Source organism: Symphalangus syndactylus, chromosome 16 (assembly GCF_028878055.3).
Source record: "Symphalangus syndactylus isolate Jambi chromosome 16, NHGRI_mSymSyn1-v2.1_pri, whole genome shotgun sequence".
In the NCBI taxonomy this organism is placed as follows: Eukaryota; Metazoa; Chordata; class Mammalia; order Primates; family Hylobatidae; genus Symphalangus; species Symphalangus syndactylus.
In genome coordinates this window covers 62,937,342-62,964,909 of record NC_072438.2, presented here as the reverse complement: position 1 = coordinate 62,964,909, position 27,568 = coordinate 62,937,342, and the positions used below count along the sequence as shown (strand labels likewise).

General features: G+C 37.6%; 1 protein-coding gene across 7 annotated transcripts in view; it reads right to left on the bottom strand.

Moving 5' to 3' along the window:
* The window catches only part of OXCT1 (3-oxoacid CoA-transferase 1), a 154,580-nt gene that overhangs the window by 24,258 nt on the left and 102,754 nt on the right, over window positions 1-27,568 (bottom strand). For 6 of the 7 annotated variants that reach the window (XM_063619531.1, XM_055246754.2, XM_055246755.2 and 3 more), the window contains one exon: window positions 8,536-8,625. The exons of the other annotated variant lie outside the window; for it this stretch is intronic. In XM_063619531.1, coding sequence (XP_063475601.1) covers window positions 8,536-8,625 — 90 coding nt within the window. The remainder of the gene's footprint in view (window positions 1-8,535; window positions 8,626-27,568) is intronic. 7 annotated transcript variants of the gene reach the window in all.

The following is a 27,568-nucleotide window of genomic DNA, read 5'->3' as shown; positions in this document are numbered from 1 at the left end:
ACAAAATGCATGACTGTCACATCACTATAACTGATGTAGCTGGACTATTTGTAACACAAAAGACACATGCTTGAGAAGATGGATACCCCATCTCCACAGTGTGATTATTTCACACCACAAGCCTATATCAAAACATCTCATGTACCCCATAAATATATTCACCTATTATGTGCCCACAAAAATTAAAAAATTTAATTTTTTTTAAAAAAGAAAAGAACCAGATTTGCTAAATAAAGAAAATCAAGGTACACAGAATAAAAGGAAAGAATGAGATTACTCACACTGCATTTGTCCTCAGGGGATATGATTGACCTTTATACAGCGCCTACTCTATAGGGTTTCCAACAGTCCACTCAGGACTTTAGTGGAGATACTCAGCTAACTTAGAAGCAGAGAACACCTGCTATTACAAATGATATGTGGAGGTAATATATGGAGGTAATAAGAGTTTGTGGTTACAGGGATATTCTCAAGGGGAAGACTAGCCAAATGAAACAGTAGATACAGCAAGCCATTTGCCTGAAAAATGGTCTTCAGGGTTTTGAGATCTTAGAATAGAAGGCCCCTTATACACTGTATCATAAACATTTCTTGTACACAGTATCATAAAAATCATTATCATAGACAAACTTACTTTTTCTAAAGGTTGCATCCTATGATCTCTAACCTCCAGAGGGCAGAGCACAGAAGTCAGCAGGAATTACTTTCTCTTTTCATTCATGAAGTGTTGTGGTACCTTAGAAAGCCTCTGTTAGCATTAGTTTTCCTTTTTATTTTAGAAAATGTGGAGACTTGTGCACATAAATGCAAAGCTATAGAATTTAAAGTGATAAGCTTAATTAAATTCTGTAACACATTTTAAAGAGCTTTACTAGTTGCTGGACTGTGTTCTGCTTTTTTTTCTCCCATTTTATAATGTTTTTGCAGGCATTTCTATCATAAAGGAGAAATAGAAAGGCAAAACCATGTAAGGATTTATATTTTTTAAAGGTGAATTTTTTTCCCCAAACAGAACCCGGCTACTATACATTCTAATTGAAGCTAGGAAAGAATTATAAGCTTTTATAAATGAGAAAAAAATTAAGCTAGCTGAAACTCTTATTAATTATGAATTCTCCTAACAAAAGAATACTTTCATTTTGAGCTACTTTTCAATGTTGCTGAAAATTATCTGAAGGATGTCTCCCAAGAAAGGGTTTTCCTTAACAAGCCTTCATATTTGTTGGCTTTTGATAACACATTTCATCCAAAATAAACAGGATTAATAAACTCTATTTACCTTTTACAATTCTTCTCCACAAAAAGTGAAGTCAAGATAAGATACCTTTCAGTTCTATATGAGACCTGTGCTATAGACACAGATTAAAGGCTGAAATGAAAAAGATACTTGACTATAATTTGAATCAAGGTGAAGAAATAAAAACAACAGGAAAGGTAAATATAAAAGGTCACCTAAAAGCGAATATTGCTACACATAAAGGTACATACATAAATATAACATTTCCTTTACAAGACTGTAAACACAGTTGCATAAAACAACAATTATAAATATGTTCTGATGGGCAGATGACTACAAAGATCGCTACAGTTTATATGACAAAGGCAGCACAAGCCAGGAGAGAGTGAGTGAAGCTATATAAGAGTATACTTTTTTTTTTTTTTTTTTTTGAGACGGAGTCTTGCTCTGTCACCCAGGCTGGAGTGCAGTGGCGGGATCTCGGCTCACTGCAAGCTCCGCCTCCCGGGTTCACGCCATTCTCCTGCCTCAGCCTCTCCAAGTAGCTGGGACTACAGGCGCCCGCCACCGCGCCCGGCTAATTTTTTGTATTTTTAGTAGAGATGGGGTTTCACCGTGGTCTCGATCTCCTGACCTCATGATCCGCCCGCCTCGGCCTCCCAAAGTGCTGGGATTACAAGCGTGAGCCACCGCGCCCGGCCTAAGAGTGTACTTTTTAACACTAATAAGCTTAAAGTAATCCAAACTAAAAAACACAAGGTTTATTCTTTTATTCACAAGGTTTATTCTCAACTTCATAACAATTATTCTTTTTATCCCTTCAGAATCCAGACCTCCTACTGTAATACAAAAATCTAAACCTGTTTTAGGAATAGAGCTCTCATTTTGTCTCCAAAATTAAGAAACCAAGCTTTGTTTGTTGCCATTAAATGACAACGGTAACTGAATTCCTTTGCTTTTCTGGTCTGAAAGTTATACTTAGGAACATGTTTCCCATACATGATATTGAGAACAAAACAGATTCTTCATGTTGTTAGTGGTAATGGTGCTTGCCAGCAGAAAAGCTTAACAAAAGGAAAAGGAAGCCCAGAGGCAGAATGCATGGACTCTGGGCTTGGTTTTACTTTTTATCTTTTTGGGCTACTTAAGCTCTATGAAATTCTGCCTCTAGAAAGAAAATATCAAGAACCATGAGAGGGTTATAATGATAAAATGGAGACAGAAGCATGTAACAACTTGGAAAAGTTAGAAGTGCTTCCTATATGTTCAAAGTGGATTACTTGAAAAATTAATTCAACAAGTATGTATTGAGCCATGATGTACATAAGGCTCTGTTCTACTCGGTGCTTATAACAGAGCCCCTGTCTTCATGGAGTTTGCATTCTGCTGAAGAAGGGGGAGGAAGGATCATCTGAAGACGGGAGACTTCTGTTGTATATAATAAGGTAGTCAAAGAAAGCTTCTCTGGTATTTTGAGTCTGAGTGAAGTGAGGGAGTGAGCCATGTGGATAGCTGGGAAGAAACATTCTAGGCATAAAGAATAACAAATGCAAAGGTCCCAAGGCAAGATATTCTTATGATGTTCTAGAAACTTTCAGGAAGTGGGTGAGGGTGAAGTTAAGTGGGCAAGAGAGATAACAGATTCAGAGAGGCAGTTGGGGTGGCAAAGCAGGGGGAGTCTACAAACCATGGAAGTCTTGGAGACAATAGTAAGGACTCTGGACTTGAATCTAAGTGAGATGGGAAGTCATTGAGGGTTTTTGAGCTGCCATTGAGGGTTTTTGAGCCGACAAAGAAGTAGCATGATCCCACTTACATTTTGGCAAAAAAAAAATCACTCTGGCCACTGTGTGTGTTTAAGTGTGAGTATATTTTTTCCCACGCAACCTTTCTCCCTTTGTTCTCTGACAAGAGGGACCTAATTATAAATCTCTTAACATGCACCATCCTCCCGCACACCAGTGTCTATTCTTTTATTTCCTGCAACATTTAATCCCTGTCAAGCTGCCCCATCCCTCAGATCTCCTGCAAATACTCCATATATCCCATGGGAAGCCTCTTTGTTTCTCCCCAACAATGGAACTGGGACTAAGATGCCGGGTTCTGCAGGCTCTGCTTTGCTCACCTTTCATCTTAAGTACTGATTTCCATGACTCTGCCCCCATAAGACTGGGCTGCCTGAAGGACCATATCTCTTTTTTTATTTCAACAGAGCCTATGATAGTACTTTGTACATATCAGGTCCTCAGTAAATATTTTATGTCTGATTAAACAAGTAAATTAACATACTCATAAGGTAATTTTACCAAAATTCAAGACAAAACATCAAAGAATATTCCTTTGGTCATTCACAATGTCTAGAGGACAGAAGGAACTAAACCAGCAAATTCATAAAACATTGGCTCATTCATCTATGATTTTACAGAGGTAGGAATAAGCCAGATAAAGAGGGAGTGGGCACTGAATGTACAAACACTTAAGAGTGGGAAACACCATGATGCCTTTCTGTAGATCTTAGTAGACCTTAAGTTCTGCGGGCAAGGATAAGATAGGCTGCTGGGGAGCGAATTGCAAAGGCAGATGGGCTAAGCAGAACCAAGCAGTGTTGCCTATGTTTACAGATTTTAAATAGCAACAAGTCCATCTAGCTTTAGTTTTAGACTAGTCAGTCTGGTAGTCGTGTGCTTGATTACCGGGATGTAGGGGCAGTCGGCAGTCAGGGACCTTTGGAATGCTGCAATAGTGATCTGTGCAGATGTAAAGAAGGCCTTAACAGGGATAAACAGAGTAGAAATATATAGTGGTGAGCAGACTGCAAGAGTCACACTGATGCAATATTTATAGTGCTTGGTGTACGTAGGGGTAGGGGCAGAGAGGGACCATGGATGCCCTGCCAAATGATAGCTGGGAGATCATCACTTCTCTAGTTGGGCCAAATCAGCAGAACATATTTAGAAGGAATGATGATTTGGTTGGCAAAATTTGTTGCAGATGAGGTGGCTGTGGAACAACCAGGTGGAGTTGTGTAATAAGAAGTTAGAAATATAGTTCTATGGCTCATCAGAAGATTCTAGTGTGGAAAAATGATTAAGGAGCCACTGAGTGAAAAATAGTAGTTGGTACCAAAGATTCAGATGGCACCTTAGAAGGCTGCAGAGCAGAGGGCATTATAAAGAGTTCTGGAGGGAGATGGTATCTCATTGTGGTTTTGATTTGCGTTTCTCTGATGGCCAGTGATGATGAGCATTTTTTCATGTGTTTTTTGGCTGCATAAATGTCTTCTTTTGAGAAGTGTCTGTTCATGTCCTTTGCCCACTTTTTGATGGGGTTGTTTGTTTTTTTCTTGTAAATTTGTTTGAGTTCATTGCAGCACTATTCACAATAGCAAAGACTTGGAACCAACCCAAATGTCCAACAACTATAGACTGGATTAAGAAAATGTGGCACATATACACCATGGAATACTATGCAGCCATAAAAAATGATGAGTTCATGTCCTTGTAGGGACAGGGATGAAACTGGAAACCATCATTCTCAGTAAACTATAGTAAGGACAAAAAACCAAACACCGCATGTTCTCACTCATAGGTGGGAATTGAACAATGAGAACACATGGACACAGGAAGGGGAACATCACACTCTGGGGACTGTTGTGGGGTGGAAGGAGGGGGGAGGGATAGAATTAGGAGATATACCTAATACTAAATGACGAGTTAATGGGTGCAGCACACCAACATGGCACATGTATACATATGTAACAAACCTGCACATTATGCACATGTACCCTAAAACTTAAAGTATAATAATAATAAAATTAAAAAAAAAGAGTTCTGGAGGGAACCCATAAAGGAAGGAATGGGGAATCTATCTATGGATACAAGTGGCGGAGGCAGCTCTGCAACCCACAGCACATGGTTTACAGGTTTGTACCCAAGGCTGCTGCTGCAGTCAAGGCCTTTATCAGACAGTGGGGGCATAGAAAATCTAATGCAATTGGCTTTAACTTTAAAGACATACCTCAGAAATTACATACATCATAAATACTCAAATCCCACTGACCCAAACTTGGTAGCATGGATGTATCTATGCACAGGAAGGCTAGGAAATGTAGCCAATCACTGGGTTTATCTGTGTGCCCAGATAAAACAGGGAGGATCTAATGCAAAAACGAACAAATGGAGATAGGTACTAGAAGATATAATTAGATTTTTGGATTATTTTCTTTTAAACATATTGCTGATGTAAGTCTCACCTAGCAAAGAGAGCTTTGTCCAGGGAAAATGAAAAAAAAAAAAAAAAAAAAACCCTGAAGCTTCCTGAAAGGGCAGATGTGGGTGGGACGCTGGTGCAGAGGTAGCTTTTGTGAAGATGTGGCATGGTGCAGTGTGAACACAGGCTGCACCACACTGAATCAAACTCGAGCTCTGTCACTTTACTGGATAAGCTTCTTAATACCCATATCTCAACTTTACTTCAGAGGATCAATGAGATTAAGCATATGCAGTGCCAAGCACAGCACCTCCACCTGGTAAGGACTCAGATTGTTACTCCTTTCCTTTCTTCCCATTTTTAAAGGGCAGAAGATAAGATATACCTAGAAATGAAAAAGAAGCTTAAGAAGAAAGGTGGCTGGACACTAAAAAAAACTTTGCCTACTTCAAAGCTTTGCCTGTAACTCTGATGTCTAGGCTTAAATGAAAATCAAGTTACAATGCCAGTCTGACCCATGTGCCTGACATACGTTGCAGAGGTAGTCTGAGGGCAGGTGTTACTCCAGAGCAGCACCCGTAGGTAGCCAGGTCTCACATTTTAGGAGCTGCTGGAGTCTGAACTAAAGGCAGTAACTGGTTGCAAGAGTTTCCTTTGTCTTATTAAAACAACAACAAAAAAAACACATTTTTACAAAGTCAAGCAATGCTGTATTTATAAACAACCTGTAAATTAACTGTAACCCTATAGATAAGGAAAAAGGTAGCCCTACCCGAAAACCAGTTAATAGCTCCATCCACTTACAGAAAAAAGAAAAAAACAGCAAAACAGCAGCACAAGAATACAAGACTATATTTCTCAGGTTTTAATCCTTCTTTGCAAACTTTACTCCCATGTCTTACAAAACTCTAGAGATTGCTCCCCTAGGCTGTTCACTTAATCATAAGGCAGCAGAAGTTACCTGGCATGTCTAAAAGACAGATTCTTAACTGGAGAGGTTACCAGGAGTGAAAAAACTCTCTTCTCTACTTCTTTTCCAGCTCCTCTCAACTTTTAACCAGAGCAAAAGATGCAAAAAAGAAATAGCAGGTTCCCTGTCTTCCCTTGAGCTGGGCCAGTAACCATGAGTCCAGGTGAACAAAATAGTAGCAGCTACATATTCGAAGCCACAAGTAAAATGTGAGGGTGGTGAGAAGAGAAACTGCTGATTATTTTGCAAAGGTTAACTGTTAACTGTGAATAAATCATTACTATTATTTTAATCAGAAGTACATTGTTCTATTGGTTTGTTGAAATGAAACTATCTATGGAAAAATACCGCATTCCAATTCTGTTCTAAAACTCAATGCTAATTTCCCCACTGAGAGAAGGAAAGAGGTAAAAAATATGATCTTTCTTCTGTGGAAAGCTTTAATAAGATATTTCTAGTCTGAAGTTGGTGGCATCATTTATTTTCCTCTATCAGAAATTCCAGCTGAGGAGAAAGAAAGGACTTGGGGGAAAGAAAAGAATTTTCAAAATATAGGCCTAATGTTTTGAAAACGAATACACAAAAATAAACTAAAATAAGTTGAACTTCAGTGCCTTCGCGTGTCAATATTAAGGTTAACAACAAAAAGAATGTCTGAAAGAGTTTTTTCCAAATAGACATTATTTTCCAGAAAAGATTTGGATTTGATTTGCATGCTTGGCATCCTCTTGCCTCTGAAATGAAGTATTTTGGATGCTTTGCAAGGCATTCTCAGAATTCACCTGTGCTGGTACCATTTCTATTATTCCATATTTATGCACCACTGCTCACCTCCCACTGTTTATTAAACAATTTATGATAACACATATTTATAGCTGTTTTCACAACAAAATCATCTTGTGGCATACATTTCTCTGTAACCAAACTTCCCCAGGGGAAGCGGGTGGGATGTGAATCTTCTAGTTCCGTGCTTTAACATAATGCTGCATCACTAAACAAAAAGAGGGCAAATGAATCGTCATTTCCACTCAGATTAGCAGGTCTCAAAGTGAGAAGAGGTAGATTTTATTTTAAAACTAAGAATGATAAAGAATAAAGGAGGATGAAGAGAAGGCAAAGAAGATGAAGAAAGCATTCAGTATCAACTTTTCAAATCAGTAGAAGCCAATGGATTCAGGTTAGGAAGGCAATTAAGCTCAGTTCGTCCAAAGACACTGAGTTAGGAACAAGGAAGAAACTTACACTGTTAGTTCCTTGGTGAGACAACTGGGCTTTGGAATCAGAGACACCAGGTCTAGTCAGAGTTCTACTAGTTCTAATAGAACTTCAGGCAAGTTACTTAACCTCTCTAAAGCTCTGTTTCTGGACATACTAAGAACACATATCAAGTTCATGGGCTCATACACGTACACAGAGCTTGGTGTATTCTTGGCACACAGTAAACACTAAAAATGGTAGCTATTATTATGGCAATGTGAAGGAAGAGGAAAAAGACTGAATGTAAGCTTCATGAGATCAGTAATTTTTGTCCAGTTTTGGTCACTGACACATCCTAGCATGCCTAGCATGTAACAGGCACTCAAATATTTAATGATTTATCAAAATGAAAGTATAATAGCTTTCAGAGCTATCACCTAGTCCATTATTTTGTAACATCTTCTGGATACGGCACCTCATAGCTTTGAAGGCCATATGGTCCATTTGAAAACAGCTGTTGTTAAGATGTATGTTCTGCCGTGGCTTTTCATTTCACGCACAGATAGCAACCACTATAATCATCTTAAAACCTGAATCAATACATCCATACAGACATCTTTTCACTTCCTTTGGAGATATTAAAGCTTTTACTTTTAATATGTATGCATAAAGCTTTTACTTTTAATATGTATGCAGGACAAATATATGAAGAACATGCTGATGTTTGGTTTCACTCAAAGTTAAACAACCATTTAGCTAAATAATAACTGTTTTTGTCATCTTTCTCTCTCAAATGTAAATGCTATCACCTTGAATGAGCCACAGAAAATAAAATCCACAGTTAGGTGACCTGGTGGCACACTGGGTTTTGATGTATTGTAAATTTCCAAAAGCAGTATTTGGGGAGCACAGTACATGTTACCTTTGCAGAATGCTCCATGGTGACCACCACTTTGGTTTTGGCACTGGACACTAAATCCATAGCACCTCCCATTCCTTTCACCATCTTCCCCTGTAAAACAAAAAATAAATAGCTCTGTATCTTTCACTTCTTTTGTATGTGCCAGAACAAAATTAACTTGCAAAAATAAGCTACTAGAATCATTAAAACTCATTGTCCTTCATTGCTTGGTGCTTGAAGTTCTATAACCTAATATTCTGTCATTCTATTATTCTGTGGTTGAAGGATAAAGTCCAGGATAAACATTACAGCACTTTTATTAGGTGTGGCTAATATGATTTTCTTGACATTTTAGCAATAAGACAATCAGTGGATTAAAAAAAATTAAAAACCTTTCCAGAATTCTGGGACATTACTATTATTACAGTATCAGATTGAAATCCAAACACCCCTGACATCCACTTCTTTCTTTTTAAACACAATCAACTCTACTGAGTCTTCAATTAAGGGCACTTTCTAAAGTACTCTTGGATTTCCTGCAGATTAAAATTCCATTATGTAGTAGTAGGCTGAGGCATTAATGGTGTTTTTCTAGTAATGGCTAATATGAGAGGTGGCTCTGTCTTTCTAACACTTGGCATTTATCTTGCTCTTAGAAAAATAAAATGAAAAACATTCTTGCTAAGCAAAAACAGAACACAGAAACAGAGTTCAGGATCATTTCACCATTATCATTCTATTTTTGATCATCTGGCCATCCCTTCATTCATTATACTTTTACCAACCACCTTCTATGTACCACATGCTCTGAAAAAGTCCATCCATCTATTCTGTCTCCTGGTTACAGAGTTCTGGAAAAAGCAAGTGTTTCCAGAGATGATAAAATGATTCTTACTCAAGTATATTGAAGAGAAATGTCTTTGAACTGAAACCTCCTTAAAATTTTATTTATTTTTTAGCCTAAGTCCTCTTGCTGATTTGCCAGTAAAGTCTTAGAGGGCTCTTAGCTCCTTTCTGATAATGTTAGAGCTATAAGGAGATCAAGACATGCACTCAACATGGCCTTAAAACACGGTCTCGAATTCCATGATTTCGGAGACATTTTACAGGTCAATGAAACAGAACATGAACATGAATTAGATGAGCAGTATGAAGAACAGAAGTAGTCACCACCACATTTTTTGTGGTTTGGAGTCTGTCAGTAAATAAGACAGATGGCAGCTGGCAACAGCTGGGGTGCAAAGGATGAGGGTGGCAGGGGAGAGAAGTGCAGAGTACAAAATGAGCCTGGTTTCAGACCGTTTGAAGCAGAACATAATGTGGAAATGCACACTTTTAAACTTCTATAAGCAATGACTTCATTCTTAGCTGCAACCCTAATAAACTGGGGGCCAATTTATTAAGTTGGTCATAATATTTCTGTAGAGAACACTGATATGGTACAAAATATAAATAAGTCAGAGATGGAAGCAATCAATGCCTATCAAACTCTAATGAGAAAGTTTGAGATTTGTAGAGCAACAAGACAGTAAAGCAACCCTATGATAAAATGTGTCAATCTGCTATGGTAAGAACATCCAGGCAGTCTCAGTTTCTATACATAGTGTCCTTGGCAGACTGAGGGGGCGAGCGCTGGAAGAATGAAAAGGCAGCAGCCAAAGAAAACCAGAAACCAAGCTAGAGAGTTAATAACTCCTTGAATTAAAAAAAAGTCCCTGAATTAGAATATACCATAGGCAAATTCTGTCCCCTGTGACACAATGGTTACATAGGTAAAAACTTACGGCAGCCTCTAACAAGAAGGAAGCCTGCCCAATTTAGATGAATCTGATTTATATATTTTAAATTACTGTCAATTAGTTTACAAATATGTACAGAGGCCCTGCAGGGTACAAACCACTGTGCTGGCAAGAATATAACACACTATAAGACATGGTAGACCAAGCATATCTGTTTTTGTTAAAAACACTCTTGACTCAATATAAGTGAATAGCCTTCACTCAAAGAGATTCAGCTGGCTTGATGTCTCATTCCCAAAGCACATGTTACAACCTTTAAAGCACTATTTTGATTCTTAAATGTAATGCTTGTTTCCAAGAGTGAAAAATGCACAAGATTAGATGCAGAACACCTGAGATCTAGCCTGTTATACTATGAGTCAATGGCAAAACACCAAATCTCTCTGAATTTGTGTTCATTATCTATACACCATGAATAAGAATATCTGTCCTACCACAGAGCTGTGGTGAGCACTGTATAAGATGATGTATGCAAACGTGTAATAAATAGAGTTTATAAATGTATTCACTTATCTTCAATCAATTCAACTTACTGAATGTCTAGTATTAAGTGTGGCTGTATACTAGGGTGCTAGAGTCAGATCAAAACAAGGTTCTTCTCCTGGAAAAGTTTGTTGCCTATGGAACGAAAAGTATCCATGAATACTAAAAGACTCAGACTACACTTCCTTCCTCTAAAAGGAACATTTTCACCTCTCTCCTATCACAAAGTAGAGATAAGTGTCTTTTCCCTAAGCCTTTGTGCTATTCAGTATGTAATGCTATCACAGTGAATTTCAACTGTTCTCTTTCCCTCCCTTCCCTCTTTCTCTTCTTCTCTCCATTATAAATATTTGGATGAGTGAGTGGATGAATGAATTAAACCAACAAAGGTATAACACTGAGGATGCAACTGCTGACTGTGGCTGGGAAAGCAGGCAGGGAAGGAAGTAGCTCAGGGAGATTCACAACTGAGGGGATTCACAAAAGTAGCCCATCAGGTGGTAAGAGCAATACTGTGAAAGATAAGAGCAGTATCTTCTTATAGCATTTCTAGTAGGTTACAGGAAAACCTTCAAATATCCGGTTTTTCTGCTTTTAGTGTGTTCACTGTATTGGAAACAGAAAATAAAATGTTTCCCTCCATTTCAATTCCCAAAGGATTTCTGAAACAGTCAATTACTAAAAAGAAGAAAAGGCGTTCTATTTATACCAGGAGGAAAACAAAACAGGGTTATACAAGGCATACTCCCTGACATAAGCGGGAAATGCATCATCATCCTTCACTCCAGCTTAGGTAGGCATTCTTCTGGGTCCCCACTACTTGCATCTCCCAGATCTCTATTCCAGTTAGGGGTGGCCATGTGCCTGAGTTCCAGACAATGGAAAAAATGGAGGTGATATCTATGACTTTCAGCTCTGGCCTACAAAAATCTCTTTCATGCAGTTCATGTTTTTTCACATTCTGCAATCTGGACGCTGACATCCAAAGCGACTTTGGAAGATGGCTGAGTTTCCTTCAGCCTTGGTACTTAAAGGACCATCTGTTGCACAGCCCACTTCTTTGGAACTACATTGCACCATTCAATATGAGTAAAAAAATAAGTGCACAGGGTGCTAAGCCACTCAAACTGAAGGGCTTATTTGTTACAGAAGCCAGTCTGACTAATATATTAAAGTGGTGCCCAAATTATATGGAAGGGTGAGAATTCAGTGTCAAATTAGAACTGTTACAGCTGCACAACAGAAGGGGATCTGAGCAAGGCTCTTAAGGGGACATTTTACTACTGCTCCCTGAGTGAGGTGACTATGTCAGATGCTGTGCTAGGCAGAGTAATTCACCTTTCTATCCAGATGTCCAACACACTGCTTGACATTTTGCAGAGGTACAACATGATTGCTGAGTGAATAAAATGAGTGAGTGAGTGAATGAATGAATGGAAAGAATTTTAAGAAGATGAGAGCACTACAAGTTAAGGGAATAGCTGAACAGGGGAATATAGATTCCACCCCCATCCTTCATCTTCGTCCTCAAAATTCAACATCCTAATTCAACATACAGAACAAGAAGCTGATAAAACGGGGAGATTAAGGAGCTAAAAATATACCTTTAAATAAGTCACAGAGGGAAAGTGATACTTGGGGAAAATAGGCCTATAATGAAGAAGAGCTTCTGGGCATGATTCAAGCATTGGGCCAGCATGTCACAAAGTATGGCTTTCTTTAAAATCTCATCAGCAAACATACATTTCTTAAATGATGCAACTCTAGTTCTGAAATGCGTTCTGGCTAGCATAATGGAGAGATGATTGCTGGATGCTCATTTCATAGCCAACTCATCTTTTTGCTGTTAAGGATTGACCCTGATAGCAAGTATGGAAAGATTCTGCAATAAAATGAGCTAGCAATGCCGCATGCTCCATTACAACAGTTATACAACCTTTCTAAAGATACTGATTGAAGTATCCTCAATTCACAAGTATTTACTCAGAATCTATTATAAACCAGGCACCAAGATAGGAATTAGAAATAAAAGATGAATATGATGATCCACTTTTTTCTAGAAAATAGATTTAAGCTGAAATCAATAATTTCACCTACTTTGATCCTATTTTCTAATACTAGAATTTTAAAGAAAGAGAAAAACTATTATAAATTCAGTACCATTAAAAAGTCAACGCATCAAAGTATAAATATTACATTGTACTCCAAAAAAGAAAAAAACAACAACAGGAATTCAAGTTGTAAACATGATCTTTGGTGATGTTTTGAGGATTTTACAAAAAGGAAAAATGAATGCATTTGAATGGTTCTGTGAAATGCTGTTTAAAATAAAGTACGGAAAACACTGAAAATCATTCTTGCCATCACCTTTATCATTAGTACATAAACAGTAATGGCTCATTTCCAGATGTTACCTCTAAATATTCTGGTCTTAAGTGAGAAACAATTTATAATATATAGAAACAATTTTAAAAGCATTTTAAAGTAATGCTATATGACATAGTAGAAAGCGTGAATCTATTGGAAGTCAAAGGGAAAGATCATTGTAGAATGATTTATTAATAAAACTAGCTCTTGTTGCTCAATATTAAATACCAGAACATTAAGTACCCACCTCAATCCAAATGTAAGCCTCTTTATATCTGTCTTCCCCATTATTAAAAAATGCTCTAGAAAAGAAATAGTCCTCTAAGCATGCTCCTAGCTAAAGAGTAGGAGAGAGGAAAACTGAGAAAGATAACATTAATTTAAACATATAGTAACAGGTTATAAACTCCTTTCTCTAGGAAAAAAAAGAGACTTAAAATTTGCCTTAGTATAGCAAAGTTACAGCACAGTTACATAAGAATATTTCTCTTTTCTGTGTTACACTTTCTTTTAAAAAACCAAAAAAAGTTCTTTTCAAAGATTAATGGCATTTTCTAGGACAGGTGAATTGATTATGTAAACCAACTAATATGGAACGAGAAATATAATTATATTCTCTATTGTTAGGTTAGCAGAATTACTTACAATAAAAATCAGTTATCAATCATTATAAGGGCTTTTCAAAAAAGCATGTCAAAAGAGCAGTATTCTGATAAACTCAAAATTCTATTTTAATCAGCTCTGTTGTTCCTGTTCTCTCAGGGATGCTCTATGTCATCAGTTAGCCCCATTGCTCCAGTTTCTCCATCCTCTCTCCATGGCTCCTCTCTGCTAATTCCCTGGAGAGAGAAAATCTTGTTTCTGCTTGACTGTGCCCTTGAAGTGAGAACTCTACTCAGTCACGTCTCTAATAGTTAATCATCTGATTGAGTGGACACCTTGTGGTGTCTACTATATATCTATCTACTATCTACTATATATATATATGTATATATGGTGTCTACTATATATCTGTCTACATTCCTATATCTATCTACTGCATATCACAGTGTCTTCCATTCACTCCTTGAAACCCTCCACTTAGGGGCTTCTATGGTCCTGGTTCCTCCTACTGCTATTGAGGCTTTCAGTTTTCTACCTAGCATCCTTTTTCCCAGAACACTTTATATGTTGGCCAAATTAACAGCTCTGTCTTCAGCTCTTGCCTACTTGTTCTCCAAGAGTGACTCCATCTAGTTTCATCATATAAACTGCCCCTGTCTCTGATGAGTCCTAAAACCACATTTCCAGCTAAGGTCTTTCCTGCAAGTTTCAGACTTTGATATCCAAAAGTGTCCCTGTCACCCTGTGGCACATCCTGTTAACTGATTCCCAAAAGTGTTCCTTTATTCCTGAGCTCATAGTTAGGCCACATTTTCCAGCCTTCCTTGAAGTTACAATTGGTCACATGGTATAAGTTCTGGACAATGGAAAGTGAAAGTGATGTATACTACTTCCAGGGCTGGACCAAAAACCTGGCAAGAACAATCCTCCACATTCTTCTACCTTCTGCAAACTACAAGTTGAAAATGGTGGAGCCATAAGATGGAAGGAATCTCAATCCCTGAATTACTGCACAGAAGAGAGCTGCCTGACAATTAGGGATACTCATTTGGTTCTAGGTGAATGAGAAATAAAAACTTATGTTATATTAATACATGCCTCAGCTCAATATGATCCAAACTAAATTAAGTATCTTTATAAAGGCAAATCTCACCCACCTGCAAATTTCCTGGCTCAGTTAATGGCCAATCATCCACCTCAAGATCCAAATCAGAAACCTCCTTGTCTCCTGCCTCTCCCTCATAATCCACATCCAATCAGTTGCTCAACTACTAAGAACTCCACTTCTCCCAACATTTCTTGAACTTGACCTTTTCTCGTCCTAGATAAAATTCCCATGATTTCTCCCTAAAGAGTTATAGTAGTCTCCCTACTGGTCAACATGTGTCCAGCTTTGTCCCTCTTTGTCCAACTTGCAGCCACAAAAACTGCCTCTCTAAAATGCGCATCTGAATACATTGCTCCTCTGCATAAAACCCTTCGGTGCTTCAGGGTAAAGTTCAAGCACCTCAGCCTGGCATTCAAGGTCTGTGATAACCCGGCCCCTCCCCTCTTCATTTCCCCACAGCCCAGTTCCCATTTCCATGCCAGGAATAGTGAGTTGCTTGTACATAGCATATGGCTCCCACATGCCTTGAGGTTTCTCCTTCATACCATCAAGTGAGCTCCGGCTTATTCTTTATGTATCAAATCACGATGACTTCTCTCTGGAAGTGTTCACAGACCTCTGTCCCACGCTATCCACATGATTATTTTAGCAACCTCTCACAGCATACTTGCATATTCCCATTTTAAAATTTACCACATTATCAGCTTTAAGATCAGGGCTGATGTTGTAGTGGCAGGTAGTGGCAAGGCCATACAAGTAGTTATGATCTCTCCCTTATGAGACACCTTCTCCCTTCTCTCTAACCACACTTCCCCCCAAATTTAACAATTAAAAACACAACAGGGAGCCTCCAAGACCCCATGCAGCTATGACTACCAGTGCTCACATCTGTTCTCACATCTGTTCTGATTTCTCACATTTGTTCTGATTAATCAGTGCCTGTGCCTTACTGACTAATCAAGACCACCTGTCACAGGGCCAGGTGTGGTAGCTCACATCTGTAATCTGGACATTTTGGAGGCTGGGGTAGGAAGAACACTTAAGCCCGGGAGTTTAAGACCAGCCTGAGCAATATAAAAAGACCCTATCTCTACCAAAAAAAAAAAGTCAGCTAGATGGGATGATGTGTGCCTGTGGTCCCAGCTACTCGAGAAGCTGAGGCAGGAAAATCACTTGAGCCCAGCAAATCGAGGCCACAGTGAGCAGCCACTGCACTCTAACCTGGTCGACAGAGAGAGATCGTGACTCAATTAAAAAAAAATCACCTATCACAGATGCAGGATATCATCTTGCTCATTATTATTACTATTATTTTTTTTGAGACAGAGTCTTGCTGTGCTGCCCAGGCTGGAGTACAGTGGCAGGATCTCAGCTCACTGCAAACTTTGCCTCCTGGATTCAAGTGATTCTTGTGCCTGAGCCTCCCGAGTAGCTGGGGTTACAGGCACGCACCCACCATGCCCCACTAATTTTTGTATTTTTAATAGAGACGGGGTTTCACCATGTTGGTCAGGCTGGTCTCGAACTCCTGACCTCAGGTGATCCACCTGCCTTGGCCTCCCAAAGTATTGGGATTACAGGCGTAAGCCACCACGCCCAGCCCTTGCTCATTATTTATTAGACTATGAGCCCTTTGCCTTCCCTGTTCACCTTCAACCCAGTGCAGTTACTAATACATGATAGCTTGTTTTCAGTATGTATTTAATAAACTGAATTCCATCTTCAAGTTTGTTTCTAAAAAATACAGAATCAAAAAGATATTAAGGTGTACTAATGAGAGTAATCAAAGCTAGGGACATTACCTACAGAGAAAATGATAGCAAGAAGAAAAAAAAGAGGTGGCTAAAATAAAATGTAAAATTAAAACTTCACCTCAGGAAGTTGCAAAGTTATAGAGAAGAGAATATGGTGTCCTTCAAAACTGACCCTACTAAGGACTTTTTTAAAATATCTTCTTCAGAGCTGAATGTTAAATAAATGTTATTTAATACATATCTGAACTACACTGAATTTGCTTTTTCAAGTGGGGAGAAAAATCATTTATAAGACACCCAAGGAAAAGTCCTAAGAAACTGGATACCCCAACTATTAGTCATTAATTAAACATCTACTTAATATCTATTAGGTGTTCTGTGCTTTTCACTAAGCATACAAAACTCCTGCTTTTAATAGCTCATAGGTCTTTAATGCCTTCTCAATGTTTCTGAGGCCAAATTAAATAAAAAATGCAAATTCTAAAATCCTAAAACTACCACTTCTGTTTTCTTTCAAATATTCACAAAGGGTAAAGTCCATTTTTATAAATTCCACTATAATAAATATAACTAACAGAACCACTGATGTGTATCAGTTCATAATGATTTTATGATAATTCTATACATTAGATTTGATAAATGTGCTATTTTCTGACTCCAGGCAGAATATTTGAAAATAAAAAATTACTTTACAGAAACTATCTGTACTAGTTTATACCAGAAACTATACCAAAACCACATCAAGTTTCTCTAACACATTGTCTGTTGCAAATGAACCTGATGAACCTGAACAAACAAAAATGTAAGTGAAACTCATTTTATTACCATGATCAGAGTCTTCATTCATCTATTGTAAGACAGTCCAGACAAACCACTTTATGCAGGTTAGAAAATGTCACAAATGTAATAGGTTTGATTCTTAAAGAAATCAATTAACTTCAAATAAGAAAAATGAGTTCTGTTCCTAGCTATTAATTACAACAATTTCTCTCATTTTGTAAAGTGTAAATACCATTCAAAAGGGTCTCCATAGTTCACTTATGAAATCTCATCACTCCAAGAAAAAATTCCAATGCATATAAAATTGTCATTAATTATACAAGGTAATTAACTCCACCTTTGTATAGGAAATTAATAAGTATTTATTAAGTGAACAGTTAGAACTATGAAACCAATGTATTTTCTCTTCTCAAGGTACAATCAATGTGTGACAAAGTTTCTTTTGTTGTTATTAAGGCACTTTGGATTGGTTAAGCTCTTTGTATAAGGTCACATAGACTAACACTCTGATCTATTTGTTAGATTTTGAAAATGGACAGCAAGAGAAAAACGTACTCCTAGCTCTGTTCTGAAGCTGCAGCTGCAGTTTTCATAGAGTCTATTCATAATACTACAGAGATGAAAACAAACATCAGACAATATGGCTAAGTGAGTTCATCTTGTTTTAACAGGCCTGTTACAGAAAGCATTGATGGAAAGAACTTGACCAAGTGTTTCAGGATAAATGAAAAGGTACTCTAAGTTATTTGAGTTTATTGAATATAGCTAAGCACTGGAGCTTCTGGGCCTGTATACTACCCAGAAACAGAATAAATTACATATTTAAAAATCCAGGGATAAGTTATTTTCTTCCTTCCACTGAATCACTGAGAGAAATATATTAGATTCATATGAAATTGCTCACATAGGAGCATGTATGACCTGCGAATACAGGAATTTCATATGGTTGGTTCAACCTATGTTCTAATGGTGAGGTTTAAAAGATCACAATTACTATCACATAATTTTTTAAAGGTTTATAATTTTAGGAGGTCTCCAATAGTCACTACAAAATAGGAAACTAAAATACAAATGGAAAAATATCATTTATGTGTCTGCGTGTACTAAAATATATTAATCTCCTCAACAACTCGTTCACATGGAATATGGAATTATTACTACTTATTTTGCCATCAGGAAATAGTTGTTCTCAGAAAGTTTATTTTCTGATTCCTCAAAGGGGGTGTGGGTTGGTTGGAGAGAAGGGGGAGGGAATGAGAACTAGAACCATAGGCAGCATACACTTGCTCCATTACCTCCTCCCACTGTCTGCAAAGCTCTAAGAGCACAATTAGACTTATTGTAATTACACTGCCATCACTGACAGGTGGATGAGATTTAAAAAAAACAAAAACAAAAACAAAAACAAAAGAGACAGTGACTGAAAAAACATTAATAAATCAAAATCATTACCAGTGTTTTTTCCACAATAGAAAGGATCAGAAAATAACACAGAAGATAAATTTTAAAGGTTAAAAAAAAAAGCAGTTAAGAGCAATTGCAAAAGAGCATGCTATGTATAATAAATGTACGTGCCCTATTAAGCAAGTATTATAGGACTGGGTGGGAGAATACAAAGTATTTTGATTCTACATTAAATTAATAACTACTGTTTATCTCAAGGTGTCCTCTGGATTCAGTTGATGACCCCGTTTAATGACTGCTTAAGTACCTACTGGGAATTAATAGCTATGACATTCACGGCAAATTGATAACTCTGTGTTGGAGTCTTAATTTGTTCTCCTGTGCAAGTCTTACTCTGTGAAATAGGGATCCAGTGCCTCTCATATGTGGATGTAAGTCTAACCACTGGTTTGCTAAGAAAGCACACCCTACTCTCAGGACAAGGAGAACCATGGGCCTCCTAGGTAACATCATTCCACACAGACTCGGTGCATGGAATGAGTCTCAGGTCTGAGTCCCAAGAGGGAAAAGCACATCCTCTTTGTGAGAATGACCTATCTCTGGAGGCAACAGAGAATGCTGAAGCGCAATGTCACTCTGGGAGGGTCCTATCATCACAGGCAGGAAAAACACAATTTCTCCCTTCAACACCAAAACCAGTTAAAAGAACGACTTTGGGCGATTTGCCACAAAGTTAATATTTTTGAAAGATATAACAGGAGATTCAAAGAGCACTAATTTCTACCTTTTCAAGTCAACAGTGCCAGGCAATCTCTAAGATGGGGGAAAAAAAAGTGACGTGTCTTTAGAGCAAAGTAATAGTAAAACAAAAGCTTTGGTGAAGAACTTGGTAATGCAGAAATCAAACTACTGAGAACAGCTGGACATGGTAGCTCAAGCCTGCAATCTCAGCAATATGGGAGGCCAAGGCAGGCAGATCACTTGAGCCCAGGAGTTCAAGACCAGCCTGGGCAACATGGTAAAACCCTGTCTCTACAAAAAAAAAAAAAAAAAAATTAATTAGCTGGGTGTGGTTGCATGCACCTGTAGTATGAGCTACCTGGGAGGCTGAAGTGGGAGGATCACCTGAGCCCAGGAGGTCAAGGCTGCACTAAGCCATGACTGCACCAACCAACGTACTCCAGCCTGGGCTACAGAGTGAGACCCTATCCCTTTGCAACCCACCACCCCCCCCCGCCAAACAAAATGAAAAACTGAGAATAGAATGGAAAATTGTTTTCAAAGTGAAATACAAAGAAAGATCAGAAGAGGTAAAAAGCATATATAGCAATATACAAACTTTAACTCATTTCTTGATAGGCCAATGTTTCAACTCCCTGAATTTCATAGGAGACCTTTTAAATGTCTGATCTTGGTTTCAGTAAGGTTGACCGTTCATAATACCACATTTGAATGTTAAATGTGTGAAAAAACAGTATTTTAAAATCCCTGTGAGTAAAAACCCTAGTTACTTCCATTTCATTTTATAGGGACCTAAGTTGAGGTACATGTTAAAGCTAGTACATTCTCAGATGACAAGCAGGAGTTACAGTAAGTGAGTGGACTTTATTCCTTTTACAACATTACTAACTATATGGCTATATGACAGCTATGACCTCAGTCACATTCGTCTGGAATTCAAGTGTGGCAAATACTTGGTGGTGAGGTGTAATTGCTAAAATGTCACTATTTTTAATCCTAAGAATGCCATTTTCTAGGTCTGGTGTTTGGAAGAAAACACATTCTGTTGATACCACCTTGAAACCGTTATTCAGTAAGGAGTTACTTTTTTCCTCTATCCTTAGGAAAATGGTCTAAAATGGAAAGTTGTTTATTATTTAAAACTGCATGAGCATGGGTTAGTATGTGTGCATATATTACATAGCTCTGTCCATTGAGAAGGCCTAGAAGCAATGATAGCCCAGTAGCAACAAGCACACCTAGCACCCAGATCTTGGTTTTCTATATGTCATTCTCTTATTAGAGAATTAGCTTTTGAAGAAAAAGTTGACTGTAGGCGCACAAGAAACATAAGATGAGTGTCTTGTAGTAGCAGAAAGTAAGGAAGTGCTCAATGAAAAACAAAAAGAATGGAAGGACACCAAAGGGGTAGAGCAACAAACCTGAAAGAGCTCCCAATGGCTATAGCTGGAACAATGTGAGCATAAAAATAAACACGGGGCCAGGCGCAGTAGCTCATGCCTGTAATCCCAGCACTCTGGGAAGTGGAAGCAGGTGGATCACGAGGTCAGGAGATAGAGACCATCCTGGCTAACATGGTAAAACCCCATCTCTACTAAAAATACAAAAAATTAGCCGGGCGTGGCAGCACGCACCTGTAGCCCAGGCTACTAGGGAGGCTGAGGCAGGAGAATCGCTTGAACCCAGGAGGTGGAGGTTGCAGTGAGCCAAGATCACTCCACTGCACTCCAGCCTGGGTGACACAGTGAGACTCTGTCTCAAAAAATAAAATAAATAAATAAATGAATAAATAAATAATATAAACACGGTATTGTATTACAACCAAAATATAAAACATACTTGAGAACATATTGATATAAACAAATGATTAAATAAATGGGAGAGAAGAGACAAATCTTCTCTCCAGAAGAACTGCAAAATACATAATACTTCTTCACCTGTTGATACTCAACACTTCTGACATCAAATATGTGGGGTTTTTCCTTACACCACCCAATTCTGTAACCAGCTGAGTGCCCAACAATTCAACTCACTTCTGACCCTAACTACCTGGAATTAGCACAGGACCCACAAGGTAAGGGTTCAGTCTTACAAAACTGCTCCCCATTTCAAACCCTGATAGCAAATCCAGGCCACCAGTACCTCTGACGAACCAGCTATAAAGTCAAGAGGTTTCCACAACCCCCGCTCAGCTTCAGTAATTTGCTATAATGCTCACAGGATTCAGGAAGGCATTTTACTTGCTATTACTGGTTTATTAGGAAGGATACAACTAAGGAATGGCCCAATGGAAGAGATGTATAGGGCAAGGTTTGGGGGCGGGAGCACAGAGCTTCCATGCTGTATGCAGGTATGCCACTCTCCCAGAGCCCTGATGTGTTCAGCAACCCAGAAGCACTTAGAACCCTGTCGTTTAGGGGTTTTTATGGACATTTCATTACATAGGCATGATTAAGTCATTGGCCATTGGTGACTGAACTCAATCTGCAGACCCTCTCTCCTTCCTAGAGATTGTGTGTGGGGCTGAACTTTCCAACCCTCTAATCACATCTTGGTCTGTCTGACAAACAGCTCCATATTGAAGCTAGTTAAGGGCCCACTGAGAGTCACATTAGCGTAAAGTCAGGTATGGTTGAAAGGGGCTTATTATGAACAACAAAATGCTCCTATGGCCCTATCGCTCAGGAAATTCCAAACATTTTAGAAGCTCAGTGTCAGGAACTGGGGGTCAAAGACAAAATATATTCCTTATCACAGTTTCCCTCCAAGAGGTAGAGCTCAATCCCCCTCCAGATCTTTGAGGGTGGGCTAAAAGTACTAAATTGCTTCCACAGAGAACAAAGTAGGGAAAGGAAAAAATAGTAATTTTATATCATAGTGAACAAACCTGGTAAGCACTACCTTCACCAAGTGATAAAGATTATCATCACCAGGGATGCAATGTAGATATCCTATAACCCCTGATATAAGAAGAGCACTCTACTTCTGTGATATTCTTTCTAAAAACCCATAGCCCACATCTAATTCTGAGAAAAACATCAGACAAATCCAGATTGGGGGACATTCTATAGGACATCCAGTTAATACTTCAAGACTCACAAAGTTATGAAAAACAAGGAAAGACTGAGAAACTGGCACAGATCAGAGAAGGCTAGGGAGCTATGACAACTAAATGCAATGCAGTATCCTGAACTGGATCTTGGAAAACCGGGTGGAGGGAATATGGAAACTCTGTACTATCTCTGTAGCTTTTCTGTGAATCTAAACTAATTTTAATTTTTACAACAAAAAATTTATTTAAAAAATTCAGTATGTGGCCTGTTCCTGTGCTTTATATGGTTTTCATCAAAATGAAAACAAAATGGTTCTCAGATTTCGGGGGCTCTACTAGTAACTCTTTAAGCCTGTTGCTAAAAGGCTTTGCAAAATCTGACTCACAAAACAAGTACATTTGAGAAAGTCAAATGAATCTGTGCTTTGTTTTCAACAATGATTTGCTTTCTTGTAGTAACTGAACTTTATTTCTCTGCAGAATCCAACATTTACCAGAACAGAGTATGCTAGCATAACAAAGTCATGAGTTAGTCTCTGAATAAATAAGATAAATCTAAGACTGGCATGTGTGGGATTTTTGTTTTTATTCCCAATGGAAAAAACTTTACTATCCAATTCATTATGTTGATAAGCCTATCTTGATGCTAGACATCTTAGATTCTGATAGAGCTTTGGAAAAAGAAACCACACGTGTCATTAGCACTTTTTAAAACAGTGTTCTTTGACCATATTATTAACAGTGTGAGAAAATTAGAAATAGACTGGCCCTTTGTTCTATGACAAATGATGTACCATTTCTATTTTTTAATATTCTTATTTTTCTTGTTATGATCTACTTTGTTCATACTGAACATCTTTTAATCAACTCAATTATATAAAGATAGTCCTCATCACCTAAAAAGTACTTGCAGAATGTGTAACAAGCTCTCCTTTACAAAAAAGGGGTCGGGTGCGGTGGCTTATGCCTGTAATCCCAGCACTTTGGGAGGGTGAGGCGGGTGGATCATGAGGTCAGGAGTTCCAGACCAGCCTGACCAACATGGTCAAACCCCGTCCCTACTAAAAACACAAAAATTAGCCGGGCATGGTGGCATGTGCCTGTAATGCCAGCTACTTAGGAGGCTGAGGCAGAAGAATCGCTTGAAACCGGGAGGTGGAGGTTGCAGTGAGCCGAGATCGTGCCACTGCACTCCAGCCTGGGTGACAAAGCGAGACTCTGTCTCAAAAAAAAAAAAAAAAAAACCTTCAACGAAAAAAAGCTAAATACATCACCTGAAGTCACAGAACAAGTCAGAAAAAAAGTGGCTGAGGTAATCGAATCCCCATAAAAGATGCTTCCTATTTTAAAATGTCCATTATGTTGAACTTATTGCACTATTATTCTTTCTTATTGTTCCTAATCTGTTGGTGTTAATTAATTTTGCTAAGAAGCAGACAGCAAGCCTAGAGATGTCCTATGTACAATTTCTAAAAATACAGTCAGATCTTTCAGGGCTAAAGTTACAAAGCTTTCCAATGTGCTTATAAATAAACCATTCATCTTTTGCCAACCTGAAAGCCATGATTTATAAAAATTAAATTTCCTAAAAACTACATGATTATAAGCAGAAGTTACATTCAGGATGGAATTATGTTAGCAGATAGAGTTTCTAAGTATTAATAAGTTTGTTTTCATGAAGTTATGGCAGTAAGAAAGAAAAATTTTGCCTTTTAATACAGCCATTTTTGTAATATTTGTGGATTAATTTTTGAGGGTCTGGTTATTTAGGTCTGTCCTAGGCTACAATCATAATCCAGAAATATGCCAAACAGAGAGTGAATGGCTAAAACATGTACTTGAGTCAAAGCTTATGAGGAGTCTGTATCAGGCCTTCATGCAGAACCTATTTACTTTACTTATGCACAAATATAAAAAGATGGATTATCTAATTTTCTATTCAGAACTATATTTAGAAATTGGTACTAACATAGCTAAATTTGGATAACGTAAAAAAAGTTACAGATGGAATATCTTATTATCTAATAATTCTCTATAAATGAAGTATTAGTACAAATACTCCAATGATCTACTTGAGCTATCAAATAGTAATATGGGTAGTGTTGAATTTATTGGAAACAAAGTTAAAAACCCTGCCTTTTACTTAAAATAATTCCACTACACTGGTTAAGAGGGGAGAGAGAAGGGTAAATGTAAAATACTGACGATTTTGCCCGGCATTCAGTTTAGACAGAAGAGGTCTGGAGATGGAAAACTCATGTTCACTCAGTCCCAATCCCATATTGCTTTCATAATGTGAATTTATCAAGATGACTCTAGGGTTTAAGGATATATGTCACATGTCATATGACTCCCAAATAAAAGCCAACTGCTCTATCTGGACCTTAACAATAACCATGATCATCTGTTCCAGTGCTGATACCCATCTCAGCTGCTAGTATGATCGACTGCTGCAAGTTCTTCAACAATGCCCCACCACATGCATTAGACAGGTAAGGAATGCACACAAGCCAGAAGCGGTCAATGTATCATTTCTGCAAGTAACAAAAGCACTTAAGGTTCTCTTTTTATTCTGAGTATAATTTTAATTGTATTCCTCAAGCTTTGACACAAAGTTCTTAGTTTTTATTAGTTTCTAAATAAGTTATAATTTGTCTTTCTTTTTTGATCCAATGCCCTTTGGGAGAAGAACATATGTTAGATTTTATGTGTTTTGAAACTTTTGACAAGGAAGTAAAATATACTCAGAAGCAATATTGGAATGTGATTTTCACCACAGCATTGACTTTCAGAAGCAAATCCTCATTAAAATAACTCTCCACATTTCAAAGCCTTTAAGATCACCATAGGCTAAATTATTAAATGTAGATTATTTCTAGGTCTTATACGTGTTAGAAGCTTGAACCAGGTAGAAAAATGTTGAAGTTTTACCACCTCTCAAATATCGATTTTTTTCTAAGTATTCAAAATTCCCCATTACATAGCAGCATCTTTCGAAATGTGTAGATCCACAGCTTAGAGGTTAAATTTTAGCTTTGGGTTCTGTTAGGGATTTATTGAATCCAAGAACTTGATTTCAGAGATCATATATGCACTGTCTGATAAGTTAGACTAGCCACATGCGGCTATATAAATCTGAATTAAACAAAATTAGAAATTGAGTTTGTCAGTTACACTAGCCACATTTCAAGTCCTCAAAAGCCACATGTGGCTAATGGCTCCCACACTGTACAAGCACATATAGAATGTCTCCATCATCACAGTGAGTTTTCTGGACTGTACTGTATTAGACCAACAGACAGAAAGTAATCTGTATAAGGTCACAATTTGTTAGTAACAAAGCTAAAACTAGAATTCAGGTCTTTAAAACTCTGTGCTTACTCACTTTCTACTAACCACACTGTCTCCAAGAACTAACACACAAAGAAAGTAAAAGATCCGAATACAATAACTAACAAGCTCAATCTTACATAAAATTATCTTATTTTCATGTAAAGTTTAGAAAAAAAAATCAAGTTACCTGGCCACCAAGAAAACCCAATAAATTCCAAAAAGCAATGTAAAGAGTAACTCCTCCAAGCCTTTGAAATTTGAAGAAAAAACACTTATAAAAAATTACTGGGCCAAAAAAGAAATCAAAACTGAAATTACAAGCTACCCAGAAATTAATGAAAATAAGAACTTTCTCAAAGATTATGACATGCAATTAAAATTATATTCAGAAAAATACAGAGCCTTAAATGATTTTATAATAAGGACTAGCAAATAAAGTAAACATTTGAATTTACAAATCTAGAACTAGTATAACATTAAAAAGTGAGTAAAAGTAAACAAAATTAGTAAGTCTGAACATCTGCAGCATTAGGATAAAGAGAAGATATAATAACAGTCTGAGGAAATTAAAGGTATACAAGAATATGACATGTTTTGGGTGAATGAATTTGAAAATCCAAAAGAAATGGATGCTTTTTGGAAAATGCAAATTAACAAAATTGCCACAAGAAGGGAGAAAATTTGAGATGAAAAGGCAAGAGAATAACTTACAAATTGTTAAAAATTGACTATTTGTATTAAAAAACTGATTCAACATCAATTTCAATAATGACATTGATAAACTCAGGGTGAAGAACTGTGATTAAACAGATGGAAACATACTGACTACATTCAACTGCCATTCAGTTTAAAAACTATAAGCAAAGGACTAAAGGCAAACTGTTAGAACAGTATAAAGGACATTTAGCCAAAATTGACAAATGGGATCTAATTAAACTAAAGAGCTTCTGCACAGCAAAAGAAACTACCATCAGAGGGAACAGGCAACCTACAAAATGGGAGAAAATTTTCGCAACCTACTTATCTGACAAAGGGCTAATATCCACAATCTACAATGAACTCAAACAAATTTACAAGAAAAAAACAAACACCCCCATCAAAAAGTGGGCAAAGAATATGAACAGACACTTCTCAAAAGAAGACATTTATGCAGCCAAAAAACACATGAAAAAATGCTCATCATCACTGGCCATCAGAGAAATGCAAATCAAAACCACAATGAGATACCATCGCACACCAGTTAGAATGGCAATCATTAAAAAGTCAGGAAACAACAGGTGCTGGAGAGGATGTGGAGAAATAGCAACACCTTTACACTGTTGGAGGGACTGTAAACTAGTTCACCCATTGTGGAAGTCAGTGTGGCGATTTCTCAAGGATCTAGAACTAGAAATACCATTTGACCCAGCCATCCCATTACTGGGTATATACCCAAAGGATTATAAATCATGCTGCTATAAAGACACATGCACGCATATGTTTATTGTGGCACTATTCACAATAGCAAAGACTTGGAACCAACCCAAATGTCCAACAACGATAGACTGGATTAAGAAAATGTGGCACATATACACCATGGAATACTATGCAGCCATAAAAAATGATGAGTTCATGTCCTTTGTAGGGACAT